The 23,566-nt window shown below is 44.4% G+C and overlaps 1 protein-coding gene across 2 annotated transcripts in view; it reads left to right on the top strand.

Annotated features, from left to right (window-relative positions):
• LOC147677768 (V-type proton ATPase catalytic subunit A-like) overlaps window positions 1-23,566 on the top strand; it is a 67,181-nt gene that overhangs the window by 34,734 nt on the left and 8,881 nt on the right. The window contains exons 4-8 of one of the 2 annotated variants that reach the window (XM_086945420.1): window positions 4,565-4,779; window positions 5,844-5,981; window positions 6,750-6,901; window positions 11,621-11,783; window positions 17,408-17,516. In XM_086945420.1, coding sequence (XP_086801546.1) covers window positions 4,565-4,779; window positions 5,844-5,981; window positions 6,750-6,901; window positions 11,621-11,783; window positions 17,408-17,516 — 777 coding nt within the window. Of the gene's footprint in view, window positions 1-4,345; window positions 4,780-5,843; window positions 5,982-6,749; window positions 6,902-11,620; window positions 11,784-17,407; window positions 17,517-23,566 lie in introns of both variants that reach the window. The other variant, XM_086945421.1, reaches the window with a different exon arrangement.

Below are 23,566 nucleotides of genomic sequence, written 5' to 3'. Positions count from 1 at the left end.
GGCTGGGCACCAGTATTATCAGCTGGTACCCAAACCGGCGGAACTTCACGCATAGGATATTGGCCAGACTCAGCTTGTTGGCGTTCAAGATCCTCTACAAACAGTGCGTGAGGAATAGGAGCGAGGCGGAAAGACAGCAACTGCTCGATAGCACGTCGGACATTAGTATCGACTATCAGTCCAGTTGCGAACTGAAGCCGAAGATTAGACAGGGCGGTCAGCACCTCGTCAGGCGCAACTGCCGCTATCTGATCATGTAAAAGTTTACACATTTCGTCAAACACATATCTCTGAGTCGGTATGTTGAATTGACTAAATGTTTCAAGAACAACACGGGGTGGATTTCTCTGCGGATTGTCCATCCAACTCATCGCCATATTGTATAGCGCAGCGCGTTCCCTATTACCAGGAAGCTGACTACGCCTCTGCGGTGGGCCATCAGAACCAGCGGACCCAAAAACAGGTCCGAGCGACTGAAAGAAGCTAGCCGCAATGGGAGAATTACGGTTACGAGTAGAGGGACAAGAATAAGACACAGGACTAACAAGAGAAGGAGTAGAAACGTTGGCAACAACAGGGGTTAACAACACAGGAGCAGTAGCGTGAGTAGGAGTATGTGGAAGCGGAGGAGCAGTAGGAATAGAAACAGGCACAGGAGCAGGAACAGTCGGAAGAGCGGGTGCAGGTTGAGGAACAGGCGGAGGAATAACAGGTGGGAGAACAGGTACGGCAGGGACCACAGGAGCTGCGGTACCCTGTACGTACGGAGGTGGCGACTTCATAAGATAGGACATTAAAGGATCCTCAACTGCCTCTTCCTTCTTATCCGACTCCGTAGGCAAAGCAGGATAGCATTTATCTATGATCATACGTTGCAGCCTCTCAAACACTTCCTTATCCTTATCCTCCTTATCACGCTGAAACTGCTCAGCTTTCTTCACAATAGTAGCAACATTATCTCGCTCACTACGTTTATTCTGTCTGATCTCTTTCTGTCGGGCTTCTTTGCGCCACAACCGAAAGGCATCAAACATGGCCGGCCTAGATTTACGTTCGAACAACTTAATTTCCAAATTATCTAAGATCGACGCTTCGAAGCTACCATGAGGTGGCCAACGAAGATCGCCGTCTTTCTTTGTATATTTTATCCAATAATCGTTAAAAGCAATCGGGCCTAGCCCATGTTTGCTATATAGGTCATAAGTAGGAGTTCCAACCGGAGGTATCGGACACGAGTCCTCCAGCAGGGAATCCGCACCACAAGGTCTAAAGCAACTGAACAAAGTACTGCGACCAGGCATCTTGCACACTAGCCGAGTTTCACAAACTTCAAGGGTTACGGGATTTACCAAGTCCCAGCAAGAACAAAACCCTCGGTCTTTGGCGGCTGCAGTCGTCAAACAAATACAACAACAAAGTACGCTAGCAAAGTGTCACCGACAAAAACACTCACACAGCGTGTACAACAAAAACAAACACTAGTGTTTACAACAAAGACACTCGCTAAAGTGTCTACAACCAAGGATTCTGGGAGCGACCCACAAATACTTAACTCAAAGATCAATGGCGTCCTCAGGAAGGCCCGTCTATCGTCTCGCTATACCAAGGTCTACGCCAGGCGCCAAAACAGGTCTACAGTCAGGGCAGCAGTCCGTCGCAGCCGTCAGGAGGCGGGAATCTTCGCGGGAAAAGTCTTCGGGCCACTTATTTCGACAACAGGATCGATGAAGCGGGGTGCACCTTCCCTCGGAGATTTCACACGAAGTTCCTCACGATCGTCGGGCTTGGACCGGTACCACTGATGCCGCCCCACGTTGGGCGCCAACTGAAGGACTGGGTTCTTTTGGACCCAGCGGTGCCAGGGCACAACACCTGAAACCTTCGTGGGTAACCTGCTCCGGCGTACAAGTCACAGAGACACGGGACACTTCCTTCGGCGTCAAAGAGTCAAGGTTTATTTACTGCAGGGAACACAGAAGTCACGACAAGTACACAACGTGCAACTTGGGGAGACTGCTTCAAATTGGTTCTGTGGATCGCTCCTTTTATACAGTTCTTACCCATAGGCTAACATTGAACACAAAGGTTTACAACTCAGTTCCCACATCTAGCTCCCAGAGGGGTCGCTTTGGTCGCTTTGAAACATACAAGGTCCGGAACATAAGTGCGGAAACATTTGGCGGTTCCCAACTGTAAAAACCCATCTTCCCACCATTAGCAAATTCCAATCAGCAGTAAAGTGGATCGAAACAGGAACGAAGACAGGTGCAGAGGAAGACGGAAACAGTGGGGAGATCAGAAAGGGTGTAAAAGGGGAGGTGCCGGGAAGCACGAGATACAGGCATCAAAGGGACGTGCCTAATGAGATGCACGGCTGAGACAATAAGTCCGTGCGGCAAGATGAGCCTCGAGCGGTGCCACCTGCCTTACAGTAGCAACCCCCTCGTCATAAAGACACTTTCAAAGAACATGTGTCTTCCGCAAATATCTTGGGAGTCCCAGGGTCGCGAAGCGGACAGCGTCCGTTCGCTGACTACTTGAGGGCAAGAGACAAAATGGATGCCGTATCTAAGATGGAACCCGTGGGTACAGATGAGAAGCCCACATAACAAACGAACGGTTTAAGTTAGCACAGCGAAACTGCGCACACTTACTAAACTCGTCATTTGCGGTTCATAGATACCAGACTCGACCATATTCGTGCGAGTCGAAAACACCACTTACAATTGTCACGGAACCTCAAGTCCAAAGATCAGGGCTTGATCCATCACCGTTATTTATCTCACTGCACCATCCCAGCTCAGAACCTGGCTATATGCAAATCAGTCTGTCCCTGGCCCAGTGCATCATGGGAACAGGGCAGACTAAACTACCAAGCCAATTCTTCACCAGAAAGGAGACAAGCTACCGGGGACACTCTGTTCATCACCACCCCCTTTTCTGAATCATTTTTGTCCACCATAAGCGTGGAAGGGTATACTCAGATGTGAGTCCCTAGCTCATTGCACCATCAGGATTCAAGCAAGCCGGGCCGAAGACGGCTGAAATGCCAGAAACCGGTCCCCGGTAGCTTGTTTCCTTCCCAGTATAAGAATTGGCTTGGTAGTTTGGTCTGCCCTGTTCCCATGATGCACTGGGCCAGGGTCAGACTAATTTGCATATAGCCAAGTTCTGAGCTGGGATGGTGCAGTGAGCTAAAAAACGGTGATGGATCAAGCCCTGATCTTTGGACTGGGTAAGAGTGGTCTGCTTAATTCAGACACTCTGTTCATCACCACCCCCTTTTCTGAATCATTTTTGTCCACCATAAGCGTGGAAGAGTATACTCAGATGTGAGTCCCTAGCTCATTGCACCATCAGGATTCAAGCAAGCCGGGCCGAAGACGGCTGAAATGCCAGAAACCGGTCCCCGGTAGCTTGTTTCCTTCCCAGTATAAGAATTGGCTTGGTAGTTTGGTCTGCCCTGTTCCCATGATGCACTGGGCCAGGGTCAGACTAATTTGCATATAGCCAAGTTCTGAGCTGGGATGGTGCAGTGAGCTAAAAAACGGTGATGGATCAAGCCCTGATCTTTGGACTGGGTAAGAGTGGTCTGCTTAATTCAGACACTCTGTTCATCACCACCCCCTTTTCTGAATCATTTTTGTCCACCATAAGCGTGGAAGGGTATACTCAGATGTGAGTCCCTAGCTCATTGCACCATCAGGATTCAAGCAAGCCGGCCGAAGACGGCTGAAATGCCAGAAACCGGTCCCCGGTAGCTTGTTTCCTTCCCAGTATAAGAATTGGCTTGGTAGTTTGGTCTGCCCTGTTCCCATGATGCACTGGGCCAGGGTCAGACTAATTTGCATATAGCCAAGTTCTGAGCTGGGATGGTGCAGTGAGCTAAAAAACGGTGATGGATCAAGCCCTGATCTTTGGACTGGGTAAGAGTGGTCTGCTTAATTCAGACACTCTGTTCATCACCACCCCCTTTTCTGAATCATTTTTGTCCACCATAAGCGTGGAAGGGTATACTCAGATGTGAGTCCCTAGCTCATTGCACCATCAGGATTCAAGCAAGCCGGGCCGAAGACGGCTGAAATGCCAGAAACCGGTCCCCGGTAGCTTGTTTCCTTCCCAGTATAAGAATTGGCTTGGTAGTTTGGTCTGCCCTGTTCCCATGATGCACTGGGCCAGGGTCAGACTAATTTGCATATAGCCAAGTTCTGAGCTGGGATGGTGCAGTGAGCTAAAAAACGGTGATGGATCAAGCCCTGATCTTTGGACTGGGTAAGAGTGGTCTGCTTAATTCAGACACTCTGTTCATCACCACCCCCTTTTCTGAATCATGATACCTTTGTAGCAATTATCTTGCTCCATTGTTACACAGTAAAGGAGTTCTACTACATTATCGAGGTTTTTATTTCGACCTACAAAAATATGGAATCTAGAATATTGTCAACTACTGTATCGACAAGGTATACATATAGTGTAAGTTTGCTATTCATAACTTCAAATCACTTATCAGTGTTTACACTTTGCAAAATTCTGGGCACTGTTTTTCTGAGCTAAATTCCATCAGCTGGTGTTTCTGTGGGAGATCCTGTGCTCAGGACTGGAAAACCCCTCTCGGTAGAGCTGGGTCCTGGCATTATGGGTAACATCTTTGATGGGATCCAGCGACCACTGAAAGACATCGCGGATCTGACCAAAAGTATCTACATCCCTAGAGGTGTCAACGTGCACGCGCTGTCCCGGGACCTCAAATGGGACTTTGTTCCTGATAAGAACATCCGGGTAAGTCTGTATGGAATATACACAGGTGAGGTAGAGAATGTTGGATGGTAGAAGAAAGTGGTAAAGCATCTGCGAGAAAGAAAGCCGGTCAGAAAATGTAAAATAGAGAATACAAGTTTAAAAAAAGATATGTTAATTCTGGGCCTCATTCACAAAGGTAAACTTACACTTTTGTCTACGTTTACTCTTTGGTATTCACAAACTATGAGTTTAATTTTACTAATCGTAATTTTACGATTGTGAAAGCTCCACAGTCGGGGCGGGGAATCCCACATATAAAAAGATAGGTCAGGCCGATCTTTCTGTGTGCGGAGTCTCCACAACAAGTGCGGAGTCTACTCTCTACAGACGTAAATTTGCTATTAGTAAAATGAAACTTGTGGTTCCTGAATACCAAAAAAAAGAGTAAACACACAAAAGTGTAAGTTTACCTTTGTCAGTAACATCCCTCTGTGTTCAGCATTAAGATTAAAGTAGTTTATGAGTGTGCCTTAAATATAATTTCCAAGAATATTGCTCCATCGGAGCTATTAATATAAAATCCTCCTTTGATCTTAGTCCAAGAAGCCTTATTAGAATATTTCACTACTCACTCCAGAAATGTTTGATTTGTGGTTTCCTAGAATTCAATTACATGACTCCTGCGAATGTCATGAAGCAATTTACAGTCTAAACTGAGGTTGACTTTGTCAGTACTCGTGGATGGGTCGGACTGGACCAGAAAATTGTCCCGACACCAAAATAAAAGTGGTCCCATCGACTTAATTAAATAGCTAAAAAAGTGTCCTATGTTTGCAAATTGGATTACTTGAACTTGTAAAGACACACTCTATAAGTGTTTTGAAAGGTATAGAAGACTGCTTGGATTTGAGCTTGCTGCAAGCAATTTTTGTTTTCATATCAGGGAAGTCAACTGTAAAAACAGGGCCAACAGACCCGTAAACCACCAGAAAACAGGCTAACGGGCACTGCCTGATTGCCCGATAGGCCCCCACCGACTTTGACTCATGCATGGTTATTCACTATACTGAAATCAGTCTTTTCTTCTCCTTTTCCTTCTATAGGCTGGGAGTCATATCACTGGAGGAGACATCTACGCCATTGTTGCAGAGAACTCTCTCATTAACCACAAGATAATGGTGCCCCCTCGGACCCGCGGAACCGTCACATATATTGCACCACCAGGGAGCTATGACATCTCAGTACGTTTTTGCTAATATATTTCTATAAATATTTATTTTTATTTTTGGCACTTTCTAATTGAATTGCATTATTTAAAATTCTAAGACCACCCTTTAAAATTTCCGTGGATTTAGCTGCTGAGATACCACCGAATTTGTATCTCAAAAACTGGCCACCATCCTTACACCTAAACCCAAGGGTTTTGACTTATTTCTGCCAGTATGGAGAATAACACATGGGCCTGGCCTAACGAGTCCAATTTCACATGTTTTGCCCCATCTTTGTAAAGAACGAGCATACATCCAAGCCTATTTAGCACCTGATTAGACCATTTTAACTTAGTGGCTTGAGTGGTAGGCTTTTGGGTGGGTGAGGCTAGGTGGATGACAGATGAGCTAGAAGGTCATATCCTGCTTCCCTGTTGTGTAGAAGGGGGGCAGGCTGATGGCGAACAATAGCAACCGGACAAGGCTCCAGGTCGGTGTCTCAGTGCTCAGGATTCTGAGAATTGTCTGGATTCTGAGAACGGTCTGGAATACTACACTTAGCCACTCATTATGATGGCTCAACTGGGGTGAAACCTCTAATTGATAAAACCATTTGGATCCATAGTTGTCCTAACTTGACCTGCTGGGACCCCAAACAATATCTCACAGAAACACAGTACGTACAACGACTCAGTTATATAGTTCATAATCTTGCATGCCATGTAGTTGAAGGACTTTAGAGTAGAGTATATGGTCAGTGTAGAGACCATATCTTCATTGTTCTCTTGTTTTTTTATCCAGGATGTGGTCATGGAGTTAGACTTTGAGGGGGTGAAGGAGAAGCTCACCATGGTCCAGGTGTGGCCGGTCCGACAAATTCGCCCAACGGCAGAGAAACTTCCAGCCAATTACCCATTGCTTACAGGACAGAGGGTTGTTGATGCTTTATTTCCGTAAGTCTCCCTGATGTTTACGTATTTTTTCTGTCTTCTTACAGAATCGCTCCATTAGGTTTTTACAATAGATAGTTTGGAAAAAAATATCAAGTAAGTAGGTAAGTAGGTACAACCAAAGATTGCATCCACTACTTCGCCCTAACCACTACTTCATAGCTCAGGCATATTTCCTTAGATGTGGTTTTAGGAATAGTAAATGTACACTTTAGTCGAAGTAGAGGATGCCTTATTGTCGAAGGTCAGTATTAGCGACCTTGATGTGGTTTCTTGCAACCAGCGCCATGCCCTAGTTTAAAGTTGTTAAATAGTTTCGTTTTAAGATTAAGGGCCTGGTTTAGACTTCGGGGGAAGGGCTACACTGTCACCATGGGCCTACCCTAACAAGTGCCACTGGACATCATATAATGCACTTGTAATACGGTAGAAGGAATATCTGTCATGCTATCTACCGAAATCAAAGCCAGGCCATATGTCTATAGAGAAGTGTGGCTCAATGGTTAGAGCGGCAGACCCTGATGCAGAGGTCTAGCCCGGGACCAGGGTTCAATTCCCCGCCTCGGCGGGTCTTGGGCTCAAAATTCCACGGACCTGATCATTCTCGCCTCGTGCCTATTCTAATCATAGAGTCCCACTCTGCAACTCTGGGCAATAGCTTGCTTAATCTCCACAACGGCCCCCACAACGCTAAGGATGCCTGGCCTTCACCCTGGGGGCACCCAGGAGTGGACGCCTCACAGGGAAAGCCAGGACGGGTTCCACAGCGGTATTCGTACAAGCGCCTTGAGACCCTTGCGGGTAAGTAGTGCGCTATACAAGTATCAATTTACATTTTACATTTACAAAGGGCCTCATTTATGAAAAGTGACGCACCACTGCGTGAAAACAGCGACGCGTCACTTTTCACTGCGCCCTCCTTGCGACACCAATGATGTGTCATATTTACAGTATGACGCATCATGGCGTGAGGAGTTACAGATACGTCAGTATTTCTGACATATCTGTATGGCTCAAAAGTGCCGCATTGCTGGAGTGTGTCACAAAAGTGACGCAACTCCAGCAATGTGTCCTTTCACATGGGGCAGGCCCCATGTGAAAGGGCCTGCGTCAGTCTTACGCCTGCTGTGAGGCAGGTGTAATAAATTGACGCATTTGTGTCCTAGAAGTGGCGCAGTGAAATCTTATAGATTTCACAGCGTCACTTCTATGACCCTTTCCTGCGTCAGAACGCCCCTGCATACATTATACCTGGCGTAGGTATAATGTAGCGCAGGGGTTTACAAAGTGACGCATCTACCTAGATGCGTCACTTTGTAAATTTGGTGCAACAAGGCACATTTTTTACGCTGCTGGTGCGTCACAAAAGTGACGCACCGGTGGCATAAAAGTGACGCACGGCCTCATAAATGAGGCCCAAAATGAGTTAAATGACGGAAGAGTCAACTGGATGAATGCATCTTGCTAGCAAACCAACTACTAATACAAGATCTTCCACCTACTCATTTAACGGAGTATTTTGGCAGAGCTATGGGTTTTCATCAGCTGATTTCTGATGGTATCATCCTTCGTCTGTCAAAAGATACGCAGTTTCTATGAGAATAGTGGAAGAATATATGTATAATTTATATATCATTCATACAAAAATCTGTGGACATTTGATAGGTGGTGGCTAGAACACACATTCTTTGGGCAAAGCTCAAGAATGTGGAATAAAAAAGGCATAGAACAAAGTTCCAAATTTTCAAAAAAGCGCAAATTAAATGATGGAAATATTATAGATGAACCAAGGAATGAGCTTCACGCCAAGGCAAAGGGTAAACATAGAACAGCAACACTTTTAACTTCTAAGACACTTTTCACACTTTTTTGTATTGTGTGATGCCTATCTTGACCAGATTGCCCTCAACAGTGTGATTGAATGAACCCCTTTGTTTAAACAAGCACTGGCAAAGGCAATATGTCTAGAATTGGCAAGCCTGCATTATTTTTCATTTAATATTTGCAAACATATGCTATAAATATTAAACGTTTAAAAGTAATAAAAAGTGAAAATACTGTCGGCTAAAGGTGATATGCATAGCTTTGCAAATAAAATAAATATTTTCTAAAATAAATTCAGAATTATATTAATGTAATAAAAGCAGAAATAAAAGTAGAGTTTGCTGAACTAGACCTTGCGCTTATGTGGACAACTGTTTAGGCCTATGTGCACATGTGAAGGAGCAGAATTCCATCACTCACAATGAGGCGGGCCAATGGCTAAAGAGGGCATGCATGTATTTGAACAATTATTTTTTGGAAAACGTGGGGAGAAAGCTAAAATGTACTCTAAGCCAGACCTGTAAAAGGTGGGAGGGTTTGTGTTTTTAGGCACATTAGCTACCCAGAGCACTTACATTGAAGTTAGATAATTCCCTGATACCTTGTGGAAGTAAGAAACATCTAGGCCTATAGAATGTTCATTGAATTCACATTTGCAGAGGTTAAAACCGGAGAACCTATACCTTTCTGTAGGTTATTCCCTCATCTAAATATGCGGTAACAATGTTTGTCACAAAGTGGTTTTCCAAATGGGTGGTAAAAATGTCCAAAGAAGCAGTAACTGGGCCCGCTTCCAATTCACCAACCTACCTATGCTTCTAAACGGATGTATGACATTACAATGCATGCTTTTACCACGCATGCTTTTACATCGCAACTTTTACAACGGATGCCTTTACAACGCATAGTGTTGAGGGGTGCTGGATAGTGAATAGTTTAATTTACTATTCCAACTCCAGTCCCCGTGGATAGTAGGGAAGGTGTTGGATAGTAAATTATATCTATTCCCTATCCTAGAGCGCCCCCCAGTGCAATGCGTTGTGATGGTTTGCGTTGTAATAGTTGCGTCGTAAAGGCACTGCGTGGTAAAAGTTGCGTTGTAAAGGATGTTTCCCCTTGTAAAGTCAGGGCGTGGTGACATACTGATATATTAGTGGTTGGACATTAGTCCAGCAAAGGTTGAAAAGGTATGGGCTCTGATGCAAACAAGGAAAATGGCGCTTCACCTCCGGTTAGATAGTAAAGGGCGGCCAGCATTTGGTGCAGTTTTCCCTCAGACTCATGCGCCCTGTTCCACTGCACCTGCTGCACTAAAGCTAGTTACACCTCGTGCCAGAGGACAATAACAGTTCACGAAAGAAATCATATATTTCCTCTGACGTCATTGGACACGCATGCTCATATGATAAAAATCATAAACAACTACATTAAATTTTAAGAGAAGTGTTGCTGTAGGCCACTAAAGAATGGCCCAATTCTCAATCGTATTATCAGTGCGATGTTTTGTTTGTACTTTGAGATAATTTAGACATTCATTTAAAACAAATAATCCTCCAGAGCGCCTCCCAATCAATCGGTATTAAAAAATAATACATCACACTTTTTAAATTTCACTTTGCAGTGCTGTACATTTTAGGAATAAGGACATGATTATGTGTTTTGGTCTAGAATTTCCATAGAGTGTGTTGCAAGAAACCATTGTGAAATGTGAAATGAAAAGCACGACTCATACAAGGTAATACCAAAGCATGACTCGCAACATTATTTAACAGAGTTGATAAATAACACCATTTACAAGTTTCCCTATTGAAATGGGGAATAACACGTGGGTTGTGATGGTTGCAATACCAACATTTGCATGTCCAAGTATTTCTTGGGCATTTTTCAAAAGGTATTGTTTGACCCACAGATATTAGTCAGATAAAAATCTGACTTTTGTGGGTGGCACGGGTGTCGGAATCACATGATGTTCAAATAAATGACGACTAATTTCTTAAAGAGGCCGTGCTATTGATCTCGTGTCACTAACTGTTGCAGCAGCAACAGTAGTAAGGCCCTTGACGAAGGTAGAAACCCTTATAGTGGGTTTCTGAATCTACCCTCATGGCAAGTAAGAGGGCAACCCATTGTGTGAGTGATATGCTTTATCTTTGGGTCTGCTGAATTTGCTGCGAGTTAATGAGGGCCGGACTGTCTGTAGCGGGTACTGGGCGTTTCCCGGTGGGCCGCCAGGGTGGGCAGTAGCACCCCGTGGGCCGGCCGAGCTGTTTGCCAGGGTCCGGTTTCGGTTCCCAGTCCGGCCCTTGACTTAATCTCTTGAGATTGGCTCTGCTGCCCTTCATATAGGATTGCAATATATATCAATACCACATGCACACCATATAGGAGAGGTAAGGTCGGGAAACCACAAAAGCACTGGTAGTATTGTAAGGGTGTCCATATGCACCGGTGGCCTCTCTTTCATGTCACCCTAATACACATCAATCGTCCTATGAATTTATTGATTCAACTATATATATTTTTCAGTACAGGTATCGATAAATCATTATCCTATATTATCATTGAGGGTTTCTGTCCATATGATAACTAGACTGTAGGTCACTACGCCTTTTAAACAGCTCTACACATATATGCCAGTTTATTTCCTTTGTACAAATGTGTTTTTTCAGGCTTATCATTGCTCTTAAATCCCTAATTATTGGCTATGATATCATACTCATGAATTATATCTGCTGACTCATTGCTGTGATGTTATTCTGTTTTTTGGTTGGGCTCCACTGTCTTTTGTGTTGTTTTATTGGTCCTATATGTTATGTGCCACTGCTCTGTATATGTGTGTTTTGAAGAGTTCAACACGCCCCACATATGGGTGAATTGAACTGCTGCTCCTATCTCTAGGTGTGTTCAAGGCGGGACCACAGCTATCCCTGGCGCCTTCGGATGTGGAAAGACTGTCATCTCGCAGGCACTGTCCAAGTTCTCGAACAGTGACATCATTGTCTATGTCGGCTGCGGGGAGCGTGGTAATGAAATGTCAGAGGTGCTAAGGGATTTCCCTGAGGTGAGCTCATAACAGTAAAGGTAAATGTCTTCTTTAGGCATGGCACATACCAGATCTGGGGGAGGTATCTTAGATCCCAAGGTAAAATAGCATTTTGCTTTTTGACGCTGCCTTTCTCATTGCACCAAGACACTTTTTGCAATCTATCCCCCTCTTGTGGCCATTTGTGGTGGTGTCATAAGGCAGCTCCCTCCAATGACCTTAGTATAGCACCAACACTGTGATTACTAATAGAGCATGTTCCGAGAGCTTAGAGAAATGAAGATTTTGTGATGTGGTTCAAGAAACCGATATAAAAATACCTAGAAGTATTTTGAATAATTGTTAAATCCCCTTTGAAGTTAGGAACATTGATTTAATTGCGTTCAGCTGTCTTCAGTAATCTATATTTGTTGCCGCCAGAGAAGAGCTGGAAAATTACTTTAATTGTGGATTAGAAGTCGAATCATTTAAGGTGAGCTAGGGAGGGGAGCGCTACTTTAATACATGGTCTCTGCAACAGTTCTAACTCCTTCCATGTAAAGGTGTGGAGCGGAAACTATTTTACTTCCTCTTTATAAAAAAATCATATTTACAATAATAACTTTCTGCACCCTACTGCTGAAATGATGTAGCAATAGTATTTTTTATTTAAAAGCACTACACATCACCCTTTTGCTGTTTCTAAGCAATGTAAAAAATATGTGTTTCTATTGCCAAATTAAATGGTTCTTAACTTACTGACTTCAGAAGGATGGGGTGCTCAGTCTGGCATGCTGGAAATCGATCTAATGCCCCTAGATCAGGGGCGGCTCCTTCACTAGGGTGATGGAGCGCCGGCCACTGCTTTTTCGCAGTGCGAGAAGCTGAAACATAACACAGTAATCATTTTCCGTTATTACCATTTTATGTTAGGTTGCGGGCGGGTTCGGGGCTGCTGTGCGAGCAGGCAGGGGAGGAGTGGTGAGCCCACTTCTGAGGGTGCAACAACTGTTTGGTCGGCTCTCTAGGTCCGCTCAAACCCCTCATGCGCACACTGGTCATCTCCATGCAGGCTGAGAACATGGCCTCCCCGTAAGCCTCTGGCTGGGCAGCATACTCACCAAGCACAGCTTTGTGATTGGATTAGGGGAGGGTCCAGAAGGAGCCTGCCTGCATCCTGTTCCTGCCGGAGGCAGGAGAGCAGGAGCCGAGAAGACACGGGACCTGGCCGGCAGAATAGTAAGGATAAGACCATGCTGATGTCTAATCCATTCACACCCATTGCACTGGTCTCTCCCTAATCAGCTCATTATTACACATTCGGCTGTATGATGCAGCCCATAAAACAAGCAAGGGAATACCGCACAGTAGTGGTGTTATCCGAAGTGGTTTTTGCCAACAATGCAGAAGTCCCAAAGGCATATGGGAATAACATGAAGAATTGCTCATATCAACTGGTTTTGGCCCTTGTGTAACTTTGCATACTGGTCTATCTGTGCATGTTCATCCAGGTAACATCTAGAAGGATTTGCACAAGCAGGAACCAATGGCGGCAATGCTCTATATGAACTAGTCAAAACATGAAATCAGATGCAAAACAGTTTGCACCTGACTTCAAGTTTGCGCAGCACTCAGAATTAAGCCTGCTGCAAACCAAGTAACTGAGCGTTCTTAAAGTATAACTTGGGGTTTTTAAGATAGTCTTTGATGCTACAGCAAAATACACCGGTCCAGATTTACGAAGCATTTTTGCAGTCACAAATGGCTTGATTCACAGAATTTGGGCCTTTTGCTATAGCAATAATGCTTTTTATGTACAAACCTCAAACTGTGATGCTACAGAATCGCAATTTGAGTTTGCGATTCAGTATTTAAAAAGGAGTAAATCACAGTTGTATTTACAAGTGTTTTGCAGTTGAATTCCAGTCACAAAATATTTTCAAAATTGGAGGTAACCCATTTGCAAATGGGAAGGGTCCCCCTGTAGTACCCCATCCTTTTGAGAATGCAAAAAAAATATTTTTAAGAGCGTGCAGTGGTTCCATTGATCACTGCCTACTCTTAAAAATGAAAGCTAAACCTTTTCCTTTTTTAATTTTTTTTATTAAATGCATCTCATTTTCCTTTAAGAAAACAGGCTGCATTAAAAAAAGATTGCTTTATTAAAAAAACTGTCACAGACATGGTGGTCTTCTGACCCCATCAGGCCACCATCCCTGGGATGCATTTCTTTCCTAATGTGTCAAAAACTGTAACCTACTTCATTAATCTTCATGAGGTAAGTCGATTTGCGGCCCTTTATAAATTTGTACTTTAAAAATAAAAGTTTGATATATTAGGTAGAAGGATTTCGGAGAAAATGGTAATTTGAAAATTGCTATTCTCAATGTTAGTACATCTGGACTACAGTGTGTAATTTATGGAAATAAAAAAAAGCGGAAGAGAGACATTTTTTTTCTAGAAACCTACCACCTGTACAACTGAATGCAGAGGCTGCTGCCTAGTCGCAGCTCCTCCTCCTGCCTGTTTCTTCCACCACCCCACACTCACTCCTACAACCTCTTTTTTCATTCCTCCTTTCTGCCTTTTGTCATTGTTTTCCTATAGATTACATCTGTCTTCTTTCTCCCTTGCTGCCTTTCTCTCTTTTGCTCTATGTCATATCCCAGTGATATATACTAGGTACTAGTGCCTACTGCCCACAACCACCATCATACATTAAGCACTGACAACAAATTGAGGGGTTGTGGCACTTGGTGAAAGTAAGATCACATTTTTAGGTTTTTCACTGGCTCCTAAAGGGATGTATGTACTATTCCGTAATTTACAGAGCACTTTGCATATCAATCTTCTTTCTTCTAAGTAGTATTATCAAGAGACAGGAGCCACCTTGCTGAGTCTCAGCCCAGGCGCGATTGCAATCAACAACCCCAACCGCTCAAGTTGGAATCCTGACCATGTCTTCCGAACGTTGTTACGTCACAGCAGTCTCAGCCTCGCTGAGTCTCAGCCCAGGCGCGATTACAATCAACAACCCCCAACTGCTCAAGTTGGAATCGTGACCATGTCATGCGAACATTGTTACGTCACAGCAGTCTCAACCTCGCTAAGTCTCAGCCCAGGCCCGATTACAATCAACAACCCCCAACCGCTCAAGTTGGAATCCTGACCATGCCATCCGAACGTTGTTATTTCACAGCAGTCTCAGCCTCGCTGAGTCTCAGCCCAGGCGCAATTCAATCAACAACCCCCAATTGCTCAAGTTGGAATCGTGACCATGTCATACGAACATTGTTACATCACAGCAGTCTCAGCCTAGCTGAGTCTCAGCCAGGCGCGATTACAATCAACAACCACAACCGCTCAAGTTGGAATCCTGACCATGTCATCCGAACGTTGTTACGTCACAGCAGTCGCAGCCTCCCTGAGTCTCAGCCCAGGCGCGATTACAATCAACAACCCCCAACTGCTCAAGTTGGAATTGTGACCATGTCATACGAACATTGTTACGTCACAGCAGTCTCAGCCTCGCTGAGTCTCAGCCCAGTCGCGATTACAATCAACAACCCCCAACCGCTCAAGTTGGAATCCTGACCATGCCATCCAAATGTTGTTATTTCACAGCAGTCTCAGCCTTGCTGAGTCTCAGCCCAGGCGCGATTACCATGAACAACCCCCAACTGCTCAAGTTGGAATCCTGACCATGTCATACGAACATTGTTACGTCACAGCAGTCTCAGCCTCGCTGAGTCTCAGCCCAGGCGCGATTACAATGAACAACCCCCAACCGCTCAAGTTGGAATCCTGACCATGTCATACGAACGTTGTTACGTCACAGCAGTCTCAGCCTCGCTAAGATTGCCTAATAATATTATGACAGCAACATTGTAGTTGCCTGTGACTTAAGTGCTTGGATAGATGGTGATTTATTCTTGTCTCATTTACAAATAATGTTAATAAAATGAATGGTCCGTTAAAGGGCTTCTTATATTAAAAAATGCCATTAGTGAAAACTGTGAATGTTTTTTCAGTTTAATTTCATTTATCGCAGGCATATGAGGACCACAATTAGATGCCGGCATGATTCCTTTTTCAATTTTATTTTTGTGAAATATTTTTGCAATAAAACAATAAAAACTAACTACCACGCCAGCTTGCCAATGCCCGATATAATGGATTTCATTACAATAATGGGGTAACCCAGTAACCCTCAGAACCTGGGTGGGTAATTGAACAAAAACAATGGTTCTGTCGGGAACACAATTACTTTGAAACATGTACGAAATACATGTAAGAGAAAACCAATATATCCAATGAAGGATATACCAGAAACACTGACACTGACCACAAAGGGAGAGAAAAGTTCATTTTTGTATTCAACCTTTCTACATATTGAATTCAAAATGACTTTAGACAAGCTGTCCAAAAACAAACACAACATGAACTAAGAATGCGTACAGTGAGTGAGTCGTGACTGATGACTGGGGGTTCAAAACATTTAACCAAACATACAGTAAATCAGAAAACATAAATAAAAACAATACATCAGGACATTTCATCTGTAAAGTGCTATAGTCTCAGGCAGATGAATTAATTATTTGATTCTGTGGGACTCTGTACAGATGAATATATAGACAGAACTTCTACGTTTCGACCCTATGAAAGATGTGCTGATTTATGTGCATTGGAGGCGGGGCTTCATCAGGACTGCGAAAATATTAGGACAGCCTAGATATTCGTAGGTGTATTATTCGTCTGTTCTTCAACTTGGGTTGGAGATTTGTCAGCCGACAAACTCACGTGGCGTGATTGACGGAATGTCTCTCTTTATTATATGTATTTCTTCAGCACCTGCAATTCTGAAGATCATGAGGCGCGGAACACCTTGGCGATTGCTCAGGCAGGATTTCAGGACGTCTGATTCAGTCAGGATCGATTTCACGAATGGCGATCTGGGCTTTTTACCCTGCACTGTTTTAATAGTGCACATAAATCAGAGCATCTTTCATAGGGTTAAAACGTCGACATTCTGTCTATATATTCATCTGTACAGAGTCCCACTGAATCAAAGAATTAATTCATCTACCTGAGACTATTGTACTTTATAGATGATATGTCCTGATGTATTGTTTTTGTTTATGTTTATGATTTACTGTATGTTTGGTTAAATGTTTTGAACACCCAGTCACCAGTCACGACTCACTCACTGTACGCATTCTTAGTTAATTTTGTGTTTGTTTTTGGACAGCTTGTCTAAAGTCATTTTGAATTCAATATGTTAAAAGGTTGAATACAAAAAATTTACTTTTCTCTAGGGATCACACGAGGTCACAGTTGGCTTGCAACCCCTGGCACTGTCTTTGTGACCCTTGGCCTAGGCGGTGACAAAATCACAGACATAATAAAAATGGAGAACAATTAGCTGCAATATGATCTTCCCTGGCAGCTGATGTAAGCAAAAAATATTTTCAATGTATGTTGCTTTCGTGCTTGCCAGTGAGTGTGTTTACATGAGAGAGAGTCTGAGACGATCAAAGGGAGTGTGAAGTAACTTCCGCTTCTCCTGGCATTTTGGTGAATTGACGGCCATGCTGCCCAGGGGACGAACTGACCACAAAATGAAGTCTGGCTAAATAAATAACACTGTTGCATGTTATTGGCAGCTGACCATGGAGGTGAATGGAAAAACTGAGACCATCATGAAGAGGACCACTCTGGTGGCAAACACGTCCAACATGCCAGTAGCCGCCCGCGAAGCGTCCATCTATACCGGTAAGCGAAGTCACACTGCCCCTTATGGGAACAAACCCATTAGAGGGCAGTGGGTAACAACCCCTTCTTGCTCTTGGGGCTAAAAATCTGCCATCATATTTTTGAGAAATGGAAAACACTTCCCATTCGTTCCTCGTAAAACAGGGATGTTTTAAGTTCAGTTATATTGGTGTACTGTCGTGCTCTCTGTTTGTGAACATATCCATGAAATCACTTTACCCAGTACACCTCACACTAACAGAGAACCCGAAAAACACATAACAGCTACCCATTTCACAAAATGTTATGCACTGTCTAATGCCAGAATATCCTAAACAACATGTAAGAAAAGTCACTGGGAATAAATTAGCACTCTGCCTGGAAACCTGTCAGAAAACAATACCTGTGTTTACTAATAGTGCTTAACAAAGACCTACTGCTGTATCTAAGCGCTGTAAATAACAAATGTTTTTTTTTCTCATTTTAATAATGCTCAAATTACCGACCTCTGAAGGTGGAAAGGATGAGTTATCTTGCTGTAATTAAAATGTGTGGGGCATATTACCAACAACTAGTGATAATTATCGCTATGTTGGCTTAGCAGCAATATTTTTATCGCCGAGCTGCGGCGATTTTTATCGCTTAGGAACCTTGCTATTATCAAGGTTTATCTCCTAAGCGATAAAAATCGGCCGAAATGCATGAATATCGCTGAAAAGTCAGCGATATTCATGCATTACCGGGCTAATGCTCTTAGCAATGTTATCCACCTCCCATTGGATAACATGGCTAAGAACTGCTCAGGGGTAGGTGTTAGCTTTTGGAGATATTCGCGCTTAGCGCGAATATCTCCAAAAGTTGGTAATAGGAGATAGCGATGTTGGCGACTGTTTCCAGTCGCTAACATCTTGGCACGCCCACTTTGCATGTCATTAGTGATAAATATCACTGACATGCAAAGCGGGGCCCAAGATGGTCGCTATCTCCTACTAGCTGTCGCTAACTGGTGTTAGCGACAGCTAGGTAATAGGGAGATAATTTTATCTCCGCTTTCTTGACTTTTAAAGCCAAAAAAGCGGAGATAAACCCCCTTGATAATATGCCCCTGTGACCTTTATCTCAAGCGGGCAGTTCACGTCACCGAGGGATCCATACATCTGGATTGGGCCATAATATTGCATTTCTGCCTGCGCTAACAACGGCGCTAGTTAGAATTAGCGCTGGTGGTAAAAATTCCACTCTCTTACCATCTAAATTGATACTGCTGTCAAATGTCTAATAACTAGACAGATACTTTAAAGAGAAGCATTTTTTCCTTCTCTGAAAAAGACTATTGGTCCGACATGATATAAAATGTGTCTGAGTTTCGGTGGCTAGACCTGACCCCCACTTAAGGTAACAGTAGCTGGGTTTATTATTAAATATTTTATAACAGTGGTACATATGTGATTTTATTGTCTGGTAATCTCCACTATCTATGGGTGTCATCTGTATCTTGAGTTGCTGCGTCTTGGCCAGGGGTACTGTTTTCACTCCCAGTGGTATTTTACCACCGGTAGCAAATTGGCACACACATGTTTTAATATCAGGCTGCATTCTACCTCCAGCTGTGATGGCCAGTAGCCAGCGGGGGCATTGAGTGGAGAAGTGTGGCTCAATGGTTGGAGCGGCAGACCCTGATGCAGAAGTCTAGCCCGGGACCAGGGTTCAATTCCCCGCCTCGGCGGGTCTTGGGCTCAAAATTCCACGGACCTGCTAATTCTCGCCTCGATGCCTATTCCAATCATGGAGTCCCACTCTGCAACTCTGGGCAATAGCTTGCTTAATCTCCACAACGGCCCCCACAATGCTAAGGATGCCTGGCCTCCACCTTGGGGGTGCCCAGGAGTGGTCGCCTCACAGGGAAAGCCAGGATGGGTTCCACAGCGGTATCCGTACAAGCGCCTTGAGACCCTTGCGGGTGAGTAGTGCGCTATACAAGTATCAATTTACATTCAATTTACAGCCAGGTTTCCCATAGGGATGCCCGCGCCATTTGCCTATGTCAGAATGATCTGAGATGGTATGGAGATAGGTATCTGGGACATTTCACAAACATAGAAGTAGGACTGCAATTTAGCATCGATTGTGGAATACACAATGACTTACCTGACAGAGCCCAGCAAAGTAGAAAAACACAGACAATGAGCTGGTCGCTTACACACAGCATCCTCAATGTTAATTAACTACAGTGCTTTCAGGTAGGGGTTGTTTAATAGTTCTTTTCTGGAACATATGTTCAGTTGGCCCTCCCTGAAAACTACAACATGTGCTAACTTTCCTGAAACTTCAAAGGGAAAATGTTGAAGAACCAGGACTTTCCTTGTAAGTTTGGGGCGCCTGGTGTCACTTAAATATGAGCTTGGGATCTTGAGAAGAGACCATGCCACGAATATAAATGCCCCTCAAATATTGCTTAAGATAGTGGCTAAAGGTAGAAATAAAAATGGTTGTTTAAAAGCCCTGCAGGAAGCCCCACTGTAGTTCTGGTGGGAATATCAAAAACCCATGTCCTTAAAACCTTGTCCTACAAGTCCAGCACAGGACATACTGCAATATGCGCACGTTGATCTAGCCGCTCTCAACCTCGACCTTGCAATATCACCCATCCTAACTACACTACTGAGTTCAGAAAATGTGTGCCTTATGAGGGACTTAACATAACATATGTATTTGTAAAGCGCACGTTCACCCAAGGGAATCTTGGCGCTGAATGACAGATGTTTATTGTTACCCAACTCAAGGTGTTGACCTTAGATGGATGAAAGGCTGAGTGGAACTGCAATTATTTGAATCTGTGACCATGAGGTCGAACATAGGCCCCTACAGTGGACGCATTAGTCCACTAAGCCACAAGAACCGGTAACTGAATTCAAGTTCTATAGCGTTATAGGTAAACCAGGAGTTGCAGAGGCTATATCACTTGTGTATGCTACCCAATATCTGGAAAATAAATATGGAAAAATGACTGGAAAATAAGTGATTCCTTGGCTCTGAGAAAGACTGTTGTCCTAACTGTCAACCATGGATAACAAAAACAACAATGTTGCAGGACATAGGAATATATGATTATGTTTTCACAAATGTAAGTAATCCTACAATGAATGCATGTATGACTAAGACCTTAATCAGAGAGTGGGTGAAGGTGAATTACTAATTAGCAATCTCACATGTCAATTGTATTGAGTGTTTTCGTACCATTAAGGCAGGATCGGATGCACCCACCCTTTCTATGCCCCTTAGAAAATATGTCACTCAGGACCAGATTCTCAAATGGCCTCCGCATTCGTGGCGGAGGCCCCGCATCGTGGAGAATTCTCATTGCGGAGATTCCGTCCAGAGTGCGGAGCCCCTTTGTGAATTAGGTCCTAAAGGTCTTAAGTAGGCATGGGCGAATTTTGTGAATTCGCAATTCGCAAATTTGCAAATTTTGCGAATTCGCAATCTGCAAAATCTGCGAATTTGCGGATTCGCGGATTTTGCGGATTGTGTGGGGAATGGGCGGGAAAACGGTGCACATCGCTAGTGTGAGGGGCAGGGCCAAACGGGTGAGGCTTATATGCGAGTTCACATGCCTCTTGTGTGCATAAAAGGACAGGCACGGATCAGAGAAACTCATGGTCACAGGAACTGCACAGGGATTGAGCTCGTGAAAGTCAATAATGCAAAGGCCTGTATCAAGCATCATAGCTATTTTTCGACGATAGATATGGGAAGAACGCACACCTGCCCAGCCTCGACAAAACTCACATTTTTTTGGGGGGGCTGATTAACTTTGCCATCACACCAAAGAGCGCCGGGGTCTCTCGAGTGAGCTGTCCATCAAGTGGGTAAAGGGCGCGAAGACGGTGCACACACCACTAGTGTGTGGGGAGGGGCCAAACGGACGGGGCTTATATGCGAGTTCACATGCCTCTTGTGTGTATAAAAGGACAGGCACGGATCAGAGAAGCTCGTGGTCACAGAAACTGCACAAGAATTGAGCTTGTGAAAGTCAATTATGCAAAGGCCTCCATCAAGCATCATAGCTAATTTTCGACGATAGATATGGGGAGAGCGCACACCTACCCAGCCTCGACAAAACACACATTTTTGGGGGGGCTGATTAACTTTGCCATCACACCAAAGAGCGCCGGGGTCCCTCGAGTGAGCTGTCCATTAAGTGGGTAAAGGGCGGGAAGACGGTGCACACACCACTAGTGTGTGGGGAGGGGCCAAACGGACGGGGCTTATATGCGAGTTCACATGCCTTTTGTGTGTATAAAAGGACAGGCACGGATCAGAGAAGCTCATGGTCACAGGAACTGCACAGGGATTGAGCTCGTGAAAGTCAATAATGCAAAGGCCTGTATCAAGCATCATAGCTATTTTTCGACGATAGATATGGGGAGAACGCACACCTGCCCAGCCTCGACAAAACTCACATTTTTTGGGGGGGCTGATTAACTTTGCCATCACACCAAAGAGCGCCGGGGTCTCTCGAGTGAGCTGTCCATCAAGTGGGTAAAGGGTGCGAAGACGGTGCACACACCACTAGTGTGTGGGGAGGGGCCAAACGGACGGGGCTTATATGCGAGTTCACATGCCTCTTGTGTGTATAAAAGGACAGGCACGGATCAGAGAAGCTCGTGGTCACAGGAACTGCACAGGGATTGAGCTCGTGAAAGTCAACTATGCAAAGGCCTCCATCAAGCATCATAGCTAATTTTCGACGATAGATATGGGGAGAGCACACACCTACCCAGCCTCGACAAAACACACATTTTTGGGGGGACTGATTAACTTTGCCATCACACCAAAGAGCACCAGGGTCCCTCGAGTGAGCTGTCCATCAAGTGGGTAAAGGGCGCGGAGACGGTGCACACACCACTAGTGTGTGGGGAGGGGCCAAACGGACGGGGCTTATATGCGAGTTCACATGCCTCTTGTGTGTATAAAAGGACAGGCACGGATCAGAGAAGCTCGTGGTCACAGGAACTGCACAGGGATTGAGCTAGTGAAAGTCAATTATGCAAAGGCCTCCATCAAGCATCATAGCTAATTTTTGACGATAGATATGGGGAGAACCCACACCTACCCAGCCTCGACAAAAAATTACACATCATCCTAACTAACTATTTTAGGATGGCGCCGGCAAGCTGCCAGCGCCATCCTAAAATAGTTACTAAATTAGCTTCATGAAGCACTAATAGATAAAATAAAGCAGGTGCTCGAGCACCTGCTTAATTTTATCTATTAGTGCTTCCTGTTGAAGCTAACTTAGTAACTATTTTAGGATGGCGCTGGCAGCTTGCCGGCGCCATCCTAAAATAGTTAAAAGTTCAACAGGCTTGAACTTTTGCCCCCGAAATCCGCCGCTCGCGGATCTCGCGGATTTTCAGTAAATTCGCGGGAGTCCGCGGATCGCGGATTTACCGAAAATCCGCGAAATCCGCGAGCGGAACGGATTTATCCCGCGGGGATGGTGCCTCGTTCCACGAGGGCCGCACAGAGATTTACTGTGGTTTCGAAAAAGCTGCTGTTATGCGGCTATTCTGAGGGCACTGGAGCTATGCTCAGCAGGTGCCATATTTAGTTTCGAAAGAATCTCCCATAGCAGGAGTGCTTTTTTTTAAACAAAAAAGTCCCTTACAGGGCGAGTCTTCTCTCAGCGTGCGGGGGAGAGGGGGTGGGGGAAATCAGTATGTAGTTTTCCTGTTCAGGGCTGCCAGGCTTTCATGGTACTCCCAAACAGAAAAAAAAGAACTTCAGAATATTTGTCCTGCATAGAGTTGATAGTTTGAGATACTTTGACTGACGGTCCAGTGTCATTATGGCCATAAGGAGAAGCCTTCCTCCGTTTGAGTCATTAGGGGCTCTCCTGTCTGAAATATGATTATTTACCTGACTGTAAATAGTGGGCGCGATCTGATAGACAGTATTCGGCCATGGGCGTAGGAACTATGCCAAACCGTAAATATGGAATATGTACTTTAGAACAATATACAATTATTAAATCTATTAATTAAGCCCAGGAAAAGACAACTACACCA

Source organism: Lissotriton vulgaris, chromosome 12, assembly GCF_964263255.1.
Source record: "Lissotriton vulgaris chromosome 12, aLisVul1.2, whole genome shotgun sequence".
Taxonomy (NCBI): Eukaryota; Metazoa; Chordata; class Amphibia; order Caudata; family Salamandridae; genus Lissotriton; species Lissotriton vulgaris.
The sequence above is the reverse complement of the archived record's forward strand: the minus strand, read 5'-3'. Positions and strand labels throughout refer to the sequence as shown.